Genomic DNA, 18,833 nt, shown 5'->3' on the forward strand with positions numbered 1-18,833 from the left:
TTAGATATAGAAACATATGTGTGTGTGTGTATGTGTAGATAGACATACATATGTCTCCTAGCTTTGTGTGCTGAGAGGGCCTGCAAGAAATGATATTCCAGTAGCAACGAACATACCCAGAAGCCAGATCTTGATTTCTGAACACCATTTTTCAATTAAAGGAACTCAGGCTTTTTGGAGAAACAGTTGATTCTAGTGCTGGAGCAAGACATGATAAGCTGAAACATTTAGTAGTGCCAGAAAGTAAGGAAGTACTCAGAAAAAGGACGGAGGCATGTCATAGGGACACAGGAACCAAACTGAAGAAACTAATAATAATAGTATTGGATTGTAATCTGTAGAATAAACTGAATACCCGGGAGTCCACATTGAAATAAATAAAAATTGAATAAATGAGTGTGAAGGAACACTCTTTCTTACAGAAGAATTCTAATTGATAAATGTAGAAGAAATGAAGAAAAGAAACCCACTAGGCAAACCCCAAAGGAGTTATTGTTGCAAGATCTACCAATGGAGATACTAAAATCAGTGGGTAAAAGTTCTACTTGAAACAGGATAGTTTCATAATCTCAAAGTATCCTCACCAAGATATTTATCAGTTATAAAGGGAAACACAGTAACTTTACACTGGAGAAAACTGGCATTCACCAACCTAACCAAGTAATCAGGGTAAACATTACCAGTACTAAAGTTTACAGATATCATGTGCCCCTTTAACCTGATGCACTGAGAAGAACACAGCATCACTTCTGTGATGTTCTTGCCAAAAAAAAAAAAAAAAATGCATAACCTTAAAAAAATTGTATAACCTCTGTTTAATAATGAGAAAACATCAGACAAACTCATACAGAGGAACATTCCACAAAAGAATAACCAGTACTCGTTGAAATGTCAAGGTCATGAAAGAGAAGATTGGGAAACTATTGCAAATTTGGAGGAGAGTAAAGAAATACAATCATGAAGTATGGTGTGGAATCCTGAATTAGATACTAGAATAGGAAAAAAAGGACATGAGAAAAACTGGTAGATTAAAAAAAAAGGTCTGTGGTTATTCCACAAATGTTAATTTCCTAGCCATTAAATATTGAATGCTTGCCCCTAAAATCAGAAATAAAGCAAGGCTGTATGCTGTTTCTGCTTTTATGCCATATGGTACTAGAATTTCTAGACAGTGCAATAAAGCAAGAAAAATAAATAAAAATAATTAAGATTGGAAAGGAAGGATCAAAATTGTATTTACTCATAAACAGCATGATTGACCACATAGAAAATTGTAAGAAAGTCACACACAAAAATTAATAAGTGAACTTAGTATTGCCATGGGATAAAAGGACAATAAACAAAAACCTATTGTATTTTTAATATGCTAGCAACAAACAAGTGGAAATTTTAAAACTTCTGTTCTTCACAAGATACCATTAAGAAAATGACAAGGCAAGCCACAGAGTAGGAGGAAATACTAATCATCCTTCTCTGATAAGGGATTTATATCCCAAATATATCAGGAATTCTCACAACTCAAGAAAAGGGAGACAACCCAGTAAAAAAAAATGGGCAAAATCAACAAGGACTTCACAAAAGAAGGCGTTTGAGCAGACAACAAAGCTACGTGAAGATACTCCACATCTGATAACATCAGGTGTTGCTAAGGTTGTGGAGCCACTGGAACCCTCCAATATTACTGGTAGAAATATAAAATGACAGCTACTTTGGAAATCTGTTTGGCATTTCTTAGAAAGTTAAAGATATGTTACCATATGACCCAGCAATTCCACTCCTAAATAGGATGGGCAAAGCTAATATAAGGTGGAAAAAAAATCAGATCAATGGTTGCCTGGAGCTAAGACAGAGAATGGGGATAGAGAGACCACAGAGGGGCCCAATGGGGCAATAGAAATGTTCCCCATCTTGAATGCAGGTATCTGGGTATATACACTTCACAACTCACTGAAGTTGTACAATTAAAATGAGTGCTTATTATAGGTAAGTTAGACTTTAATAATGTTGCTTTTAAGAACAAATATAATAATCAGTTAATGTTTACTGAGTATTTTAAGTGCTTTCCATATTCTGCATCATCTTATTGAATTTTCAAAACCATTTCGTTAGGTAGGACTTTATCATCCCCATTTTTCAGCTGAGGAGACAGATACAGATCACAATAAAGAATAAGCATTTGAACCCAGGCCGTCTGCCTGTAGAACCTGTGCCCTTGACCACTGTGCTACAGGGCTAGAATATCAGGTATCTCTCCCTCGATATTAATAAAGTTCATCCTCAGGACGTGCTAACCAAGCTCTTTATTTGGAGCAGCCAAAATAAGTGAGTATAGACACAGGAAATGAAGGGAAGAAGCAAAGGAAGGGGCAGCCTGGGGTAAGCTATTCCTGCTACCCATTTGGAATCACCTGGTGCCTGGTCCTTGCCCCACCCTAGACTGACCCAATTAGAATCTGTGAGGTGGGCCTGAGAACCCGCATTTTAATAAGCCACCATCCCCACGTCTGCCCCAGTGAGAACAGTAGAGACAGGTCTATGCAGGGGAAAGTCTGTGTGTCAGACCAACCTGGTTTGAATCCTGACCCCTGCTGACCCTTGCGTACCTTTTTATGCCTCAGCTTGCTCATCCCTGCAATGGGCATCAAAATAGTACCAACAGCTTAGGAGGGTGGCTGGGAAATTTACCTGATTTGAGGGAGAATGAGGCATAGTACCCAGCACAAAGGGGGCACTCAATATATGATGGATTCAAATAACAACTGAATGAGGGACCAAGCTCCACCCAGCACCTTTCTCTCTCTCCTTCCTCTCTAGGCCCCGGCCTGGCCTTTATTGCTTACCCCAAGGCTGTCACCATGATGCCTCTCTCCCCACTGTGGGCTGCCTTGTTCTTCATGATGCTGATATTCTTGGGCCTGGACAGCCAGGTAAGGGGGAGAACCCAGGCTGGGAGGGCAGGGAGGCCAGACACTGCACTTGGGAGCAGCTCAGGGGCCTGATTGCCACCTCTGGGTACTGCTTGTCAGGGCCCTGCTTGCTGTCCCCATGTGGTCTCCTCTCAGCACCCCCTTCCAGGCGGTCTCCTCGGTCACCCCCAGATGCACCTGTATGGGTCCCTCCACGTCTTCCCAAACATACTTTCCCTTACCCAGAATTCCCAACTCCCAATAAAAAAATTTTTTTTAATTGTTAAATACTTCCATTTGGTGAAAATATTTCTGCCTAGTAGCACCACTTAGCAAGCGGGAAGAAATTCTCAGAGGCTTATAGTTAATGGCATATCTGAGGGCTCTGTCCCAGTCAAATCATGGGGGACACAGGAACACAGAAAAGTACCTTCTTCCTTCCTTCTTCTCGGTGTTACGGCCCCCCAAGGCATTCCAGGATGCCACAAGGGTCCTCAGTACCACCACCAGCTCCCACTCACCCCACATCCCACCCGTCTGCTCTCTTCTCATTGTTGCTAATAGGGCTCCCCCCACCCACCCTGCACTTGGCAGCCTGCCTTCCTCAGTGAAGGGTGTATAGTTAGAACTAGCAATTTATCTGTGGACGTTTTCCGTTTTCTCCTCATGAAGGCATGCATTTAATCTCACCCTGTAAAACTCACCCCAGCCTGCACTCCCAGCCCTCCTCTAGTCCTCTCCTCGGCTTTCCAGCCAGACCCCCATGGCCTCCAGTCACTCTCCACTCGACGAAATCCACCCTTTTGCCTGCTGTTCCAGCACAGCGGGCTTTCCTGTGAGCCCCAGTGAACATCTTCTACCCAAGGCTGGAGGCTGTGCTGTCAGCCTCTACGGCAAGGTGCTATGCCCCACCCATGACCTTGTGCAAGTCACTTAGCACCCAGACCTCATGGCCGGTGTGTCTGTCAACCCGGCCAAGTCCGATCCCCCCCTCCCCCCCCCCGGATGATTTCTCAGAAACTGCAAAGCTGAGCTGCTGAAGCACCAGGTGTTCCTGCTGATAATCTTCCCTTCTATTGTTGAGGGCCGAGGCCTCGAGAGGGATTGGCAGCTTGTGCGTGACAGTGACTGTCCTGCAGTGGGAGGTGGGGGACGGGGGCCTCAGCTCTGTGAGTCCCTGGGGGTGTTGAGCAGAGCCAGCACTTGGGCTGAGACACTGTGCTAGCAAGGGAGACCCGGGGGCCCAGCGGGCAGGTGGTGATCTGCTCACCCCCGTGTGTGCTGTGCTATGCTGGGACCACATCCTCTGTTCTTTGTCACAATAACCACATGGACCGAGGGCCCTTGTGTCATCCCCATTTTGCAGATGAAGAAACTGAGGCCGTGTGACTAGCTGGGACATGCACCCAGGTTTTTGTGCCTCTTAGCTACCGCATGCTCTGATGTCTCTTCAGTTTGGGTCCTGGATAAACAGCCTTCCCTGAATTGCATCTCCTTCCTTCCCTGGGGACCCCGGAGAAAGGATGAGTGCAGCCAGCCTTACTGTAGAGACAGAGTAGCCTGGAGGCTAGGAGCCTGGGCTTTGGGGTCAAACAGCGCTGGGTGTGAGTCCCAGCTCCATGACTTTCACTAGCTGTGTTCCTCTGGGCTAGTCACTTCACCTCTCTGTGCTTCAGTCCCCTGCACAGTGAAGTTGGAAATACCTTTTCTGAGGGGGTAGAAACGAAAAGTAGAAAGGATATGGGGCCAAGAAATGGCCCCAGGGAAGGGGGTATCTCAACATGGTGACCAGTAAAAGAATTATTTACTCTTTTTGCTGCCCTCCCTCTTGGCAGTCCAGCATAGTGGTTAAAGCCCAGTCTGTAGAACAAGATTGCCTGCTTCCTACCTAGGCTGTATCACTGAATACCTCTGTGACCTCAGGCAGGTGGCCTACCCCCTATGCTTACACATCCTCACTTATGAAACAGGGATAATAATAGTACCATAAAGATTAAATAAATTAGTATCTGTTAAATGCTTAGAATAGAGCCTGGCTCACCATAAGTACCATGCATTTGCCATTATTTATTATTATTATGAATTTATCATCCTTTTCTGAGGCCTTTCCTCTGTGGCACTGGAAAGAGATGAAAATCCAGGGTCCCACCTTGTAAGGGGACAGATATAAGCAAGCACGGGACCCATGAGGTGAAGCAGAGGTGGGGGGGGCTGGGGTAGAGGAGAGGAAAGGTCTGTTCTGCCCAAGTTGGGGGCAAGAAGGAGCAGTCAGGAAAAGGCTTATGCAGGAGATCTGCCCATGGTCTGGAAGAACCCAGGGAGGAGGGTGACTGTGTGTTGGGATATTTGGGCTGGGTGTTGATGGTTGAGTAGGAATAGAAGTGACACCGTGCGTCTGGCCCTGTCTCAGCATGGTGGGATACAGACAGGGGCTCAAGTTGTGTTGTCTTGAGCCTGCCCGGTCTGGCCGGGCCCAGAGTCTCCCACAGCACAAACACAAGAGCTGGGTGTTGGCTCGCCTCTGATTGCTCTCCATGCATCAGAGGAGTGCTTGCCCAGCAGAAGCAAAGGACAGCGGAACTGTCACAGTCCTAGAGAATGAGGAAATCAAGCTCTGCCTGCAGACACTGACCAGAGCCTGCCACTACCAAAGCACTCACTCTCAGGATAGGTACAGAGACGCCTATCTTGCCTCCCAGACAGCGTCTCACTTAAGTAGTCGACCCCAGAACAGGGCCCAGCACGTAGGCTCCTGATAGGAAATATGGGGGAGAAGGAGTACTAGCTTTGGAGTCAGAGACCCCAGTTCAAGTCCTGACTCTGCCGCTTCCTTGCTGAGTGACCTTGGGCAGGTTACTTCCCCTCTCGGAGTTTCAGGGTCCCCATCTGTTCCATGCCCTTGCTGAAGTTCTATTAAGTGCTGGGATAGTTGTTATTCTCAGGCCCTCTGTCAGTGTGAGTGTGGGAAGGAAGGTAAGGCCAGCGGGCGAGAAGCCCAGGGGTTAGACGTGTTGCACTTGTCCAGAGCCAGGGCCACTGAGAACCGGCTTTCTCCTGGACTTGACACCATCCTCTCTGCCCCGTCCAGTTTGTGTGCGTGGAAAGCCTCGTGACCGCTGTGGTGGACATGTACCCCAAGGTCTTTCGGAGGGGCTACCGGCGGGAGCTGCTCATCCTGGCTCTATCAGTCGTCTCCTATTTCCTGGGCCTTGTGATGCTAACGGAGGTGAGCCATGTGGACGCAAGTAAGCAATGTGAACACGGTAACGTGACGGTTAAGTGCCTGGGCTCTGGCTTAGGCAGATCTGAGGTCAAAGCCCAGCTCTGGAATTGGCCATATGACCCTGGGCAGGTCTAGTACAGGTCTAGGACTCAGTTTCTTCTCTTTGTAATGGGTTGTTGTGCAAATCATTCGAAGTTCTCCTTGAGCCCCTAGCATAACGTCTTACGCATGTGAAGGCTCAGCTAAAGGTCACCGTGGTCGCTACCAGACAGGAGTGAAACTCGGAAAGGGAGATACTGGGTTTATCTGTAGTCATGAGCCTCTGGATGCCTGGACCACTCTCACTGTAACTTCTGGGTGGAAGGGACAGTGTTAGCTATGCACCCTTCAACCAGGTACTGCTCTTGGACTAACATTCAGAGCAGGCTTTTCTGGGACATCACTGAGAACGACACACATGAGGATGTATGGCACCTTCAGGCACTGTGTGTCTGAGCCCCAGAACCCCTTATGTATCCCTCTTCTTGCCTCTGCTGGGCCTGTGGGTGAGGAGGGGTTCACCATTAACCCCTCAAATTAAGACTCTCTTGGGGCACCTGGGGGGGCACCTCGGTTAAACGTTAGACTTCAACTCAGGTCATGATCTCACGGTTTGTGGGTTTGAGCCCCATGTCGGGCTCTGTGCTGACAGCTCAGAGCCTGGAGCCTGCTTTGGATTCTTTGTCCTCCTGTTTCTCTGCCCCTCCCCAACTCTGTCTCTCTCTCTATCTCAAAAATAAATAAACATTAAAAAAAAAAAAAAAGGCTCATAATACCATGTTTCTCCTGCAACCATCCTGTCCAATACTTTCTCAAGTACCTTGAGGTGGTGACATTAGGTATCTTTTCCCCCGTACTCACAAAATTAGTTAGTTTAAAAAGAAAAAAACACAGAAAACTGTTGCTGGGAAACAAGAAGAGGTTTTGTAAGAAACGTGGAAAGAGATGAGGGAATTCCAGATCCATCAAAGCGGCTGAGGTGATACTGAGGTCAGTCTGGGGAATCTTCCGCATCCTCTGCTTCTCAGCTCAGAGGCTGCCTCCTGGAAGCCTCCTCTGCTTTCCTTCCTTCAAGCACTTTGTTCCAGGCTCAGCCCAGCCTTTCTCCCACCTTAGAATGACCCCTCCAAGCACCTGTCTCTCCCCTACCAGGCTCTGAGGTCCTTGAAAACAGGAGCTGGCCTTGCCGGGCCGGTGGGCTCTCTTCCCTTGGGGTCTCATAGGGGGCAGGCACTCAGGGCGTGGTGGCTGGTGTTATTAGTGTTCCTAGTCATTGTCACATTAATGGAAGTGATAATCAGCTTTGTGCAAATGAATGGTGTGGCATTCTATCTCTCCTCTTCCCACTGGGGAAACCAGCCCTGCAGTGAGCAGGGCTTCATTAAGTGCTGATTCATTACACAAAGTAGAGTCTTTTGTCACCTACATACAAATTGGGGGGTTAACGTGATGAGTTAAAGGGGGCTGGTGGGGAATGGGCTGCAAGAAGATAAGCCGGGCTGTGGGCGTGGATGTCACTGGCCTGGAGCAGGCGGGCAGAGGACCCTGCTGGACCTCCCGTGCTGGGGGCCCCGGGCCTCCCAGAGCCTGCTTGCCCACCCTTCAACCTGAGGGCGTGGATCTGCCCAGGGGTGCCTCCTAGCCCCCAGGGAGGTGCTGACCATTCATCAGCAGACGCGTGGGCTTCACATGCCGACCTTCTGCCTCCATGCAGGAAGATCCGTGAGTGAGCGCAGCAGGAAGTTCAGATGGCCAAATGGGCCGTGTCCGCCCCAGCCTCCACAGTAATTGCCGGCGAGATCCTCTCCCTTAAGTATACACATTTAAAGTTCGGCTCTGGGGAAGAAATAGGCCACAGATTTCTTGTCTTCCATGAAGGCAGTGTGGTGGAGGGTTAAGAGCACAGGCTGTGCGGCAGTCGGCCTAGGTTGAGTCCTCAGCCCAGTGACTGGCTAAAGCCGGATGACTCTGTGCCTTGGTTTCCCCCATGAACACCGAGGACAGCAGTCGTGCCTGCCTCGTAATTAATTGCACACGCTGCAAGGACCAACCAGACTGAGACCCGGCACGCAGTTCACTCAGAGCCTGGTGCTTGGAGAGCGCTGCATATGCATGTATGGTGTTCATGGAAGAAGACGCTCAGGAGAGCCCTTGGGAGCGTGGTCTCTGCTTTTAACTCAGAAAGCCACACCCACTGCTGGTCGCAGAGGAGCCTCCAGCTGGCTCCTTACTCTCACAGACCTGAATATCCACCACATCCGGCACCGATGGTAGGCCCCAGACCAGATACGGCCCAGAGATCCCCTTTGTTTCACCCCCAATGTGTTTTTAAGAACATGAAGAGGTTGCCAACTATTCAGGAGAGAAAGATTTCTCAGGAAAGCCTGGATTTCTGGCATCTTGTAGAAAATCTGCATATGTGGCCGCACTCAGACCTGCCTCCCCCAGCGACTCAACCAGACTTGTGTGTGGCCAAATAGCACCAGTCCCCACCACTTCCTGCCAACTGGGCCAACGTCTCTCCCTTGTGTTACCTGTCTGGCCCTGTAGGCACTGAGATGTTGCCCCTGATGCAGCTGAAGAGATGTGAGGAAATAGTCCCAGCCTGTGTGTGGTCTCACAGGGTAGGAGGAGGCCCTGGGGGCTGTGGGAGCACAGACCAGAAGCTTAATTCCAATTACATCCCTGTGGCAGACACACAGGAGGCTGTCCAGGCTTTGTCCTGGCCTCTTACCCTCCTGTCCTGGCATTCACAGTGCCTCCCCCAACCAGACCCTCCTTCCCTTTTCGACTTTTATTTCTCCTGCTGTTGGTTGTGTTCCCCTAAGGGCAGTCACGTATTATAAAGATTTTCTGTAAGGATCCCAACCCTTCCCACACCTGTAGCTGGCCTCCCCGCCTCCCCCAGCCCAGATGCCATCCCTCCTATTTAGGAACCTTCCCGGATCACCTTGGCCACCTGAGCTTATACCTCCCAGGCCTTTCCCTGAAGTCCATCATCACAGATGTATATACCACAGAGCTGGCCCACGCCAATCCTGCATTCCACAAAGATTACACACCTAGTCTGTGCCAAGGCCTTGACCAGAAATGGACACAGCTGTGGACAAGCCATTCAGAGTCCCTCCCCCACGGGGCTCTCACTCCACACAATTCAACTTGCAACTATCGGGGATCTACTTCGAGCCAGGCCCTGCGCTGGCAGGAGACAAAACTGGTGTGGGGGCCTCCCCAGCAGAGGCCCAGAGCTAATAGAGCAGCTTATGGGAAAACTTGATTTAAAAACTGTGAATCCAGAAAATGTGCTACAGAGGCTTTCAGGGAGGGCTTCCTAGATGAGGTGACATTTGAGCTGAGCTTTGAAAGAACTTACCAAGCAAAAGGAACAGCACAGAGGCAGGATGATCCCTTGGTCTGTCGGGGGGAAGCGCGTTGAAGTCGGCTGGTAGGAAGGCAGACAAGGCCGAGTGAGAGGGCAGCTGTGACTGTCAGGCTGCCTGAAGCCAAGGGGTAACGTTAAGCTGTGGAGGCACATGGTTGGATTTGCGTGTTATAAAGGTCCTGGTGAAAGCTGATGTGCCCAAGGTCTAGAGAGAGGGAGACCTGTGGGGAGGCTGTTAGAGCCATCAGGGAGAGGGGCTGAGGCCACCTCTGGTTTTCCATGTTGTCTTTGGCATGTGGGGAACAGAGACAAGACAAACGATTGCAATCTGAGCACCCCCAGAGGGTGGAATCTTATGGGGTGCCCAGGTGCAGAAGGGATATCGTTTGGGGAAGATAAGGAGAAGCAGTCTGCCCTGGTGGAAGTGACTCCTGGCCGATGGTAGCCCCAGGGCAGAGCAGAGACCTTTCCGAGGCCAGCTGGCCAACCCTGCTCTCCCATGTGTGTTTGCGTCCCTCTGTCCATGTATCTGTCCTCCTGCTCTGCAGGGTGGCATGTACATCTTCCAGCTCTTCGACTCCTATGCTGCCAGCGGGATGTGCCTTCTCTTTGTGGCCATCTTTGAGTGTATCTGCATCGGCTGGGTGTATGGTGAGTAGAGGCTGGGCCCACCCACACCCCAGCAGCCTGCCGTGGTGCCCAGCATATGGACGCCTGGGGCCCGGGAGGGCTCAGGTTCTCCGTGGCTTGTCTCCATCTGTGTCCACCTCTTCTTCCTTTCCTCAGGGGCTCAGCCTTTCATACTTGGCGAGAGAGTTTCTTACTCTCACACCCCTGCAGCACAGGGAGGGGTTCCAGACTCAGGCACTGTGACCTTGGCCCTGTGCTTCTCTGCCCCTGAGCCTCAATTTTCCCATCTGTAAAATGGAGTAGCCCTCACCATGTCTACAAGTAGGAGATAGTGTGGGCAAAACAACAAGCACAGTGCCTGGCCCTCAGTCAGCAGCTGCCTTGTGGTCCTCCTGTTTCCTCCTATATCCTATGAGTGGATGAGGATCTGGACTCATTGGTGATGGACACCCCCACTGGGAGCATAGCTTGGGAACAGGGCCCCCTGTGGGCTGCCCTACTCATTAACAGTCCAGCCAAGCAGTCACCTTCAGAGCCCTGCCCCTGCCCCCACGCATGTCAGCCAGGCCCAGGGTCTGCCTCTCAAAGGGACCACCTTCTACTTTGCTCCCAGAAATGTTTCCTCTTTACTGTTTCCTGGGCCTCACTGCCCAAGGTCAGTGGTGTTCCCAATATCAGACCAGAATTCCTCCTACTGCAGTATATTCTGAAACCTCACATACATAACATCTTGGTAGCTGTTCAGTGGTAAATAAGGTCCCTGCCATCATTTGTCTGTCTCGGGCTGGGAAAAGCAAACACTTCTAGCCTTCTGTCTGAGTCTTGTACAAAAATTCTCTGGGATGTGTGTGTGGCTGTCTGCTTTATCCTGGACAGGAAGCAATCGCTTCTACGATAACATCGAAGACATGATTGGCTACCGGCCACTGTCGCTCATTAAATGGTGCTGGAAGGTTGTGACCCCCGGGATCTGTGCGGTAAGGGCCCTGCCAGAAGCTGCCTCCAGCCCACCCACCCGCTTTTCCACTCTAGCGCCACAAGCCTGGCCGAGGCTGAAACTGAGGAGGTGATGGCCCCCTGGGTGACCCTCTGTGAATTCAGAGTCCACGGCACCCGACAGCTTTCTAAGTTGGAGTCATGGGGTCAGTTTCTGGGCTCGGCCAGGGAGGGGCCTCCCTGGGATCCCAGCTCTGCCACCAGCTTGCTGGGTGACCACAAGCAAGTCTTCTCCCTTCTCGAAGCCTTGGATTCTATACCCACAAGCTAAGTTTCCGGGGCCTGTCTCCGTGGGGCCCAAGGATTGCACCACGGACAATGTTTAGCTTTGCAGTTAACTGAGAAAGCCACAGAATTGAGGGTAAAGTTGGAGCTCATGCTCTGCCCCTCAGGCCAGACCCTGGAGGGGACTTTGTGAATGGATGTTTGATAAAAACTGCAGCCTCGCTGCTCTTTACCAGGTGCTTGGCATGTGAAGCATCTCAGAGCATCTTCACAAACCATCATGGTTTTGAAAGGCAACTTTGAAAGCAACGCCAAGAAGTAGCTAGGGAAAAATGAAAATCCCTGATTGGGCAGAGGCGGTGGATGGGGCTCCTGGGGTGGGGGGGAAGGAGCTCCGAGCCCCGAGGAGACGCTGGGCCCTGTGGGCGTCCCTTCCCTGTGCCCGCAGTGCTGGCGATCCTGTGCAGCGCCTCCCCTGTCCAAGACCGTCACATAGGCCTGCAGCCGGGCCCCCAGGGACCTCTCCTGTCTCTCCACAGGGCATCTTCATCTTCTTTCTGGTCAAGTACAAGCCTCTCAAGTACAACAACATGTATACCTACCCCACCTGGGGCTACGGAATTGGCTGGCTCATGGCACTCTCGTCCATGCTGTGCATCCCACTCTGGGTCTTCATCAAGGTGTGGAAGACAGAAGGGACACTGCCTGAGGTGAGACAGCCCCGGGCAGGAGGCCGGCTGGCAAGGGCAGCTCTGAGGGGGTGCTGAGGCACATGCGGGGACTGGCTCTGCCTCAGGTGGGCCAAAGAGCAGGAGCAAGTCCATGGGTCTTACCTGAGCAGGGAGTGTGTTAAGAATGAGCCCTCGTGTGTCTCTCAGGGAAGCCACTGCCAGCCCCTCCCTGGCAGGTGTTCATTGTTTCCGTTATATCAGGTCATCTATATGAGGCCTTGAGGTTGGGCCAGGTTCTCTGAGTTTCCTCATCTGTAAAATGGGGACAACAGCAGTTCCTGACTTACAGAGGATTTTGTAAGGACTTGGTGAGTTCATACAGGGAAAAGCACTCAGACCAGGACCTGGAACAGAGACTGACCAAGTGGTAGCTTTAATTCCCTGTTAATTCATGAGGGACCCCATGCCTGGGGCGAAGGGAGGGGGAACACCTATCCCGTGTCATCACCGTGCCAGACTCTGTACATGCTGTATCTCCTTTAGTCCTCAGAGCAAAGCAGGTGCTGGCCTCATTTTCTGCATTCAATAGGTAGAGAAACTGAAGCTCGGAGAAGTTAAATCATTCAACCCAAAGTGAGCATCACACAGCCAAAGCTTAGCAAACCAATTTTTTTAAATTGAGATATGATTGACATATAGCATTAGTTTTAGGTAACAGCATAACGGTCTAACATTTGTATGTATTGTGAAGTGATCACCACAGTTAAGTCTAGTTAACATCTATCACCCCGCAGTTCCAAATGTTTTTCTTGTGATGAGAACTTTTAAGATCTATTATCTTAGCAACTTTCAAATATATAGTACTGTATTATCAACCATAGTCACCATGTTGTGCATTATGTCTCTATGACTTCTTTATTACGTCTCCATGAAGTTTGTACATGTGGACCCCTTTCACCCATTTCCCCACCCACCCCCACCTCTGGCAACCACCAGTCTGTTCTCTGTATCTTTGAGCTCTGTTAGGTGTTGTTTGTTTGTGTGTTAGGTTTTTGTTTGTTTTTCAGTTTTTGGGTTTTTTTAGGTTCCACATATAAGTGATGCCATACGGTATTTGTCGTCTGATTCATCTCACTTAGCATGATACCCTCAACATCCATCCATGTTGTCACAAACAGGATTTCCCTTTCTATGGCTGGGTAATATTCCAGTGTGTGTGTGTGTGTGTGTGTGTGTGTGTGTATACACACATACACATACATACATATATATGCATGCCACATCTTCTTTATACATTCATCCACGGATGGACAGTTAGGTTGTTTCCATGTCCTGGCTGCTGTAAATAATGCTGCAGCGATCATGGAGGCATACATACCTTTTCAAGTTAGTATTTTCCTTTCCTTCAGATAAATACCAGAAGTGAAATTGCTGGATCATATGGTAGGTTCTATTTTTAACTGTTTGAGGAAACTTCAGAATGCTTTCCATGGTGGAAAACAAGTTTTTTAAAAACAATCTTGTTACAGTATGTTTTACATATCCTAAAATTCACATGTCAGGTGTACCATTCAGTGATTTTTGTAGTAACTTTCTGTGTGTGAGAATCATCACCAGGAGTCAGCTTTAAAACCTGTCCACCACCCTAAGAAGACCCCTCATGCCCTTTCACAGTTTTCCCCATTCCCACCCCAGACACCACGCATCTCCTGTCTCTGTGGATTTGCCTGCTCGGGACACTTCCTGTCAGCGGCATCACACCATATGTGGTCTCTTGGTGGCAGGCAGAGTTACAAACACACCGTGGTACTCCAGAGCATCCGCTGGCTCTTTACTCTCCTTTCCCACCTGCTGGCACATCAGATGGTTTGAGTCACTTTCTCACTCATTTAGGGAACTGCTACGTGCCAGACGCTGTTCTGTTTACAAACACTGCACCATCGAATTCTCATAGTAGTCCCCTGCGGTGGAGGCTCTTCCTGCCCCCGCTTCGCAGAGGAGAAAGCTGAAGCACAGAGAAGTGAAGCAGCTTGTCCAAGAGCACACAGCCTCAGAGTGACAGAGCAGAAACTCTGAAGTCTGGGCTCCCATTGCCTGAGTTTTGCAGCCTCCTTCATCTGCTAGCCTGGCCACACTCCACTGCCAGCCCCTGTCTCTGCCCCAGTGCCACATGACAGGGATCTCAGGGGTTGACCTTTCTCTCTCCAGGACAAGGCCAAAGGGAAATGGGAGTAGTTGTGTGTGCAGACACCCAAATGCAGCTCAGAGCCGGCTTCAACCAGCCTGCCTGCCCACTGAAGGGCCTAAGCTCCAGAAAAAAGCTCCACATATCCAGCCAGAAGGAGCAAGCCGAGAGGGAAAGCCCCTTTCTCAGACCTGCTCATGCCCCCAAAGAAAGTTTCCTTGGCTCCTGCAGGGAATATAGGTCAAGGGCAGTTGGTGAATTTTGATCTGGAACCAAACCATGTCCGTGGTCCCTGCCGGCCCCTGTCCAAACTTCTGTGGCCTTTGGTATTCAGGAATGCTCTATGTCGCCTTACAAATCCTCCAGAGATCAGCTCAGGCCTGGCAAGGAGGGAGGGAGGGAGCGAGGGAGGGCTGGGGAAGGAGAGGCTACTTTCCTGAGCTTCTTCCACGTCCCTAAGCTCACATACCTGCCTCCACAGACAGCAACGTTCGTTAAAGACAGCAGAACTGGTTTCCAGGCCTTCCCTGAAGGTTCTACCAGCTGACAGGAAGGATCTGGAAGGAATAATGGGGTCACTGGTACTTACGCCTCTGAGAACTGCTGTGAGGATAGATATCTGTGCTAGTCTGTGACAAGCTCAACTAAACTGGACCTCATGTTAATCCTAGGAGACAGGTGCCCTTGTTCTCCCCCTTTGACAAATGAGGACACTGAGACGCAGAGAGGTTAAGTTTCTTGCCCCAGTTCAGTGGCAGAGCTGTGATTCAAACCCAAGCGCCTGGCTCTGGAGCCAGTAGTCTTTGCCCCTGTCCTGTGTTAAGAGCTTAGTGCAGTGCCTGGCACACAGGAGGCGTTCAGCACGGGGGAATCGGGCTGCTTATCCCACCTGGACAACGTAGGTTCAGCCTCTTAGGCATGGCAGTGTCTGCAAGAGAAGACAGAACCTTGATCATGAAAAAACAGGCCTCCCGAGTCTTTGCGGCTTCCCTGGGGGAAAGGTTTTATGCCCAGCAAGGACATCCCAAATCCTGGTATAGTGTCTTCTCCTGATGGAATGTGTGGGGTACATGTGAAGCTGAGGTGTGGGGCTCCAGGCAGCATTGTGGCAGCAGACGTGTGTCAGGAGTCTGCCTGTGTCCTCTGCTCCCTCACTGGTACAGTCAGGATGAGAGTCATGCCATCTGTGCCCAGCCCAGTGCTGGCCACTTTCCAAGTGGAATGGGGCTGTGGCTGTGACAATGTTCCCACCTTCAAGCGTGGCCAGAGGAGCACATGGCACACACCACGTGTTCCCCTGGACAGTGGCAATGTGATCACATCCCTTTTGTGGGAAATATACCCATTTATCCAGCAATCATGTAAACAGCCCTAGAGTGAGCCTTAGCTCCCTCATACAACACCCCTTGGAGGCAAGTACTATTATCCCATTTCACAGAACAGGAAAGTGCAGCTCATAGAGGTTAGATAACTTCCCCAACACAGCTAGTGAGTGGCTGAGCAGAGATTCAAAGCCCAGCTGCTCTTCTCCACCACAGGGAGGGACGAGGCGGTCAGCCCCTGATTACACCCAGTAGGCCAGGTACAAGGCTAAGCACTGGTACAAGCCATCTCCTTACTCCTCATTGTCCCCATTTTCCAGAGGAGGAAACTGAGACCCACGAAGATCAGTTCATTAGAACAGAGCTCTAAGTGACAGCGCTAAGGCCCAGATCTTGGTCTGATGGCTCTGTGGCCCTGTGGTGTCCACCCATGCAGGTGGGAGAGGCCAAGGCATGTGCCGGGACCCCGGCAGTCCCTCTCAGACAGCTCTTCTCCTCTCCACGTAGAAATTCCGGAAGTTGACCATCCCCAGCGCTGATCTGAAAATGCGGGGCAAGCTTGGGGGAGGCCCACGGACGGTGACGGTTAATGACTGTGACGCCAAACTCAAGGGCGATGGGACCATTGCAGCCATCACAGAGAAGGAGACACACTTCTGAGCAACACCTCCACCTCGGATGCCTCTCCTTCCTTTCCTCCCCCCACCCCATGTGTGTAAATGAATACCTGAAACATGTATTTCACCTAATGATAGAGGCTTGCTCGTTTTGCACAGGATTTATTAACAAGTTAATTTTAAGGTGGCCGTGTACACTCTGGAAAGTCCCATTCCCCTCCTTGCCCCCAGTTATCATGTAAGTAACATTACAAAGAGATAATACTGTACAGGGACTAGCAGAATCTTCTGTGCTAGGATGGTGTTAACCAATGTTTTCTAGGGGGTAGGGAGAAGTTGTATCATATGGTCAAACTTTTATACTTGGGCTGTGGGGCAGGTGGGGTGGGAGTGATGCCTGTTCTCCGTCAGTCTTTTAGCTGACCAGACCGCATCCCACGCTCGTCCCTGATGAGCTGCCTGTCCTCCATGCCCCCAGGAAGCCTTTGCCTTCAAATCCTGCCCTTGCCATCCCCAATCCCTTAGTAGTGGGTTTGCAGACAGCAAGGCTATGTCAGAGGAGAGAAAGTCCCACCAGACTCAGGACTCCTGGGTTATAGCCCACCCCCAACCCCACCTCCGCCCTGATCCCTCTGAGTGACCTTGGGCGCTCCCATCACCTCCCTGGGCCTCAGTTTCCCCACTTCTCAAATGGGGAGGGCTGGATCAGGTGATCTCTGAGGTCCTTCCTGGCCCTGCCACATCTCTTGGGGATTCTCTCGGTGTGCCTCACTGGCTGGCAGGCCTGACCTTGATCTTGGATTATTCTGAAGACTCACTCCCAAGCTATCATCCCTGCATTGCACCTCCTGCTTATTTAAAATCAAGTTTGTTGCGAAAATGATGTGGTGTTTCCCCCTAAAACTCTAGTTTGATGCATCTGTGAGTGGCTCCATTCTCTGAAGTCCTTCCAGGTCCTCAGCCCCCATGAAAGGGCTCCTCCTGTCCTATCCATCTGCTCTCCCCCCTCATCTCTGCCTCTCCATTCTCATGGGGCTCACTGGCATCTCCTGGGCGCTAATATTTGGGGTCAGGAAGCAGCCGCTATTCCCTTGTGGCTGTTTGTCCTGCCGCTGCCCCAGCAGGGATCTGTGTCTAGAACCTTCCACCAGCCTCCCAGGGGAAGGAGCCATAGTAGGGCCTGAACCCTGGTTTTCTCCTCTGACCCCTTCTCCATCTGCCTGCCACCTCTTCTCCTTCTTACTGTCCTCTGCCCTCCTCTCTCTCCCCCTGTCCTACTTCCTCTCAGTCCTCCCCATCTTCTTTCCTACCACCAGCAGACCCTCCTCACAGAGGCTTCTTCCCCACCCTGTTTTTGGGAGCCATCCTACCTGCCTCTCTCACCAGGTGGCTGAGAAGCCTTGGCACTTATACTGGAGGGGAGAACTGGGCTCCCACCCCTCCCTCTGTGCAGGCCTGGGGTTGCTGGGGGGTGAGGCCAGTGCTGCCTCAGACCCCTCTGCCTGACCTCTCTTCTTTAACTGGATTTCATCAACCCTCTCTCTTGGATTCTGAGTTATTTGGGGACAGGGAAGGTGCATTCTTTATCCTTTTCCTGTATGTTGCTGGTTTTATTTGATGGAAACAGGAGCTTTCTCCAAACTAAGACTTGAGTTTCCCATAGGGAACCCACCTGTTTGATTCACCCAAAACTTTCCAAACTGACAGCTTCTCTGCTCTGGCCAGCCCCCACCTGAAGCCCAAGTTTGCTAGAAGGGATGCCCAATGCCCACCCCCGAGGCAGGTTGGGACGCCTGGTTCTGGGCCCCCTTTTGCACACACTGCCCAGGCCTGCCTGGCTCTCCCTACGCTGTCTGACCTGGTGGCCCCAGAAGTGGACCCAGGAAGATTGGGCCTTGTGCTGAGCCTCTGCTTGTGTCTGTCCTCGGCTACTCTTCTTCTCCCACCAGGTCCCGGGGAAGGAGACTCCCCCCTGCTGCTGCTACCAATTCTCCACCTACAGCTCTGAGGTCTCGCTGGGGACACACTGCATTGTACCTGTGGCACTTAACATTTCACTCACTTAACACTACTCATGGGGCAGGGCGGAGGGAGGGCTTTTGCTCTTTGTTTTTTGTAATTTCCTACTAGTATTTGGGCAACTTGGGGTGGGGCAGGGAGGGAAATGTGGGGGCAGGGGAAATGTCATTGTGGTGACTTTTTTGATATTCATTAGAAACAATACATCCTTTCTGAGATATTTACAGAATTATTAAAAAATGAAAAAGGTTGTACTGTTTTACATAATGAACGTTTTTATTGGGTATTCAAAGGGCACACGATTGTCTGCTTACTCATTTTTAAAAATTAAAGGAATGAACACACTATATGTGGCTGTTCCCAGCAGAGTGGTATTCATTGAGTTGCTCTTCCTGTACTGTATTACCTCCACGATGTACCTGCAAAACCACCTTGGTTCCATACTTGGAGGTTGCCGTTTTAACTCAGGATTACATATTAGAAGCACCCAGGGGTGTTGTAGGAGCCCACACTTCCTTTCCTTCCTCGCCATACATTGAACATCTCCTTGTGCTAGGTCCTCTACAAAAGTTGTCTCTTTACTCCTTCAAAATAGTCCCATAACAGAGGCTCCTCCCA

General features: G+C 50.4%; 1 protein-coding gene across 2 annotated transcripts in view; it reads left to right on the forward strand.

Moving 5' to 3' along the window:
• SLC6A11 (solute carrier family 6 member 11) overlaps positions 1 to 18,562 on the forward strand; it is a 135,028-nt gene extending 116,466 nt beyond the window's left edge. For both annotated transcript variants that reach the window (XM_019428150.2, XM_019428149.2), the window contains 6 exons: positions 2,815 to 2,927; positions 5,995 to 6,132; positions 10,099 to 10,201; positions 11,057 to 11,157; positions 11,941 to 12,111; positions 16,087 to 18,562. In XM_019428150.2, coding sequence (XP_019283695.1) covers positions 2,815 to 2,927; positions 5,995 to 6,132; positions 10,099 to 10,201; positions 11,057 to 11,157; positions 11,941 to 12,111; positions 16,087 to 16,239 — 779 coding nt within the window. In that variant the 3' untranslated portion in view covers positions 16,240 to 18,562. The remainder of the gene's footprint in view (positions 1 to 2,814; positions 2,928 to 5,994; positions 6,133 to 10,098; positions 10,202 to 11,056; positions 11,158 to 11,940; positions 12,112 to 16,086) is intronic.
• The last annotated feature ends 271 nt before the right edge of the window (positions 18,563 to 18,833 follow it).

This window comes from Panthera pardus, unplaced genomic scaffold (genome assembly GCF_024362965.1).
Source record: "Panthera pardus isolate Hobbes unplaced genomic scaffold, ASM2436296v1 HiC_scaffold_8, whole genome shotgun sequence".
Taxonomy (NCBI): domain Eukaryota; kingdom Metazoa; phylum Chordata; class Mammalia; order Carnivora; family Felidae; genus Panthera; species Panthera pardus.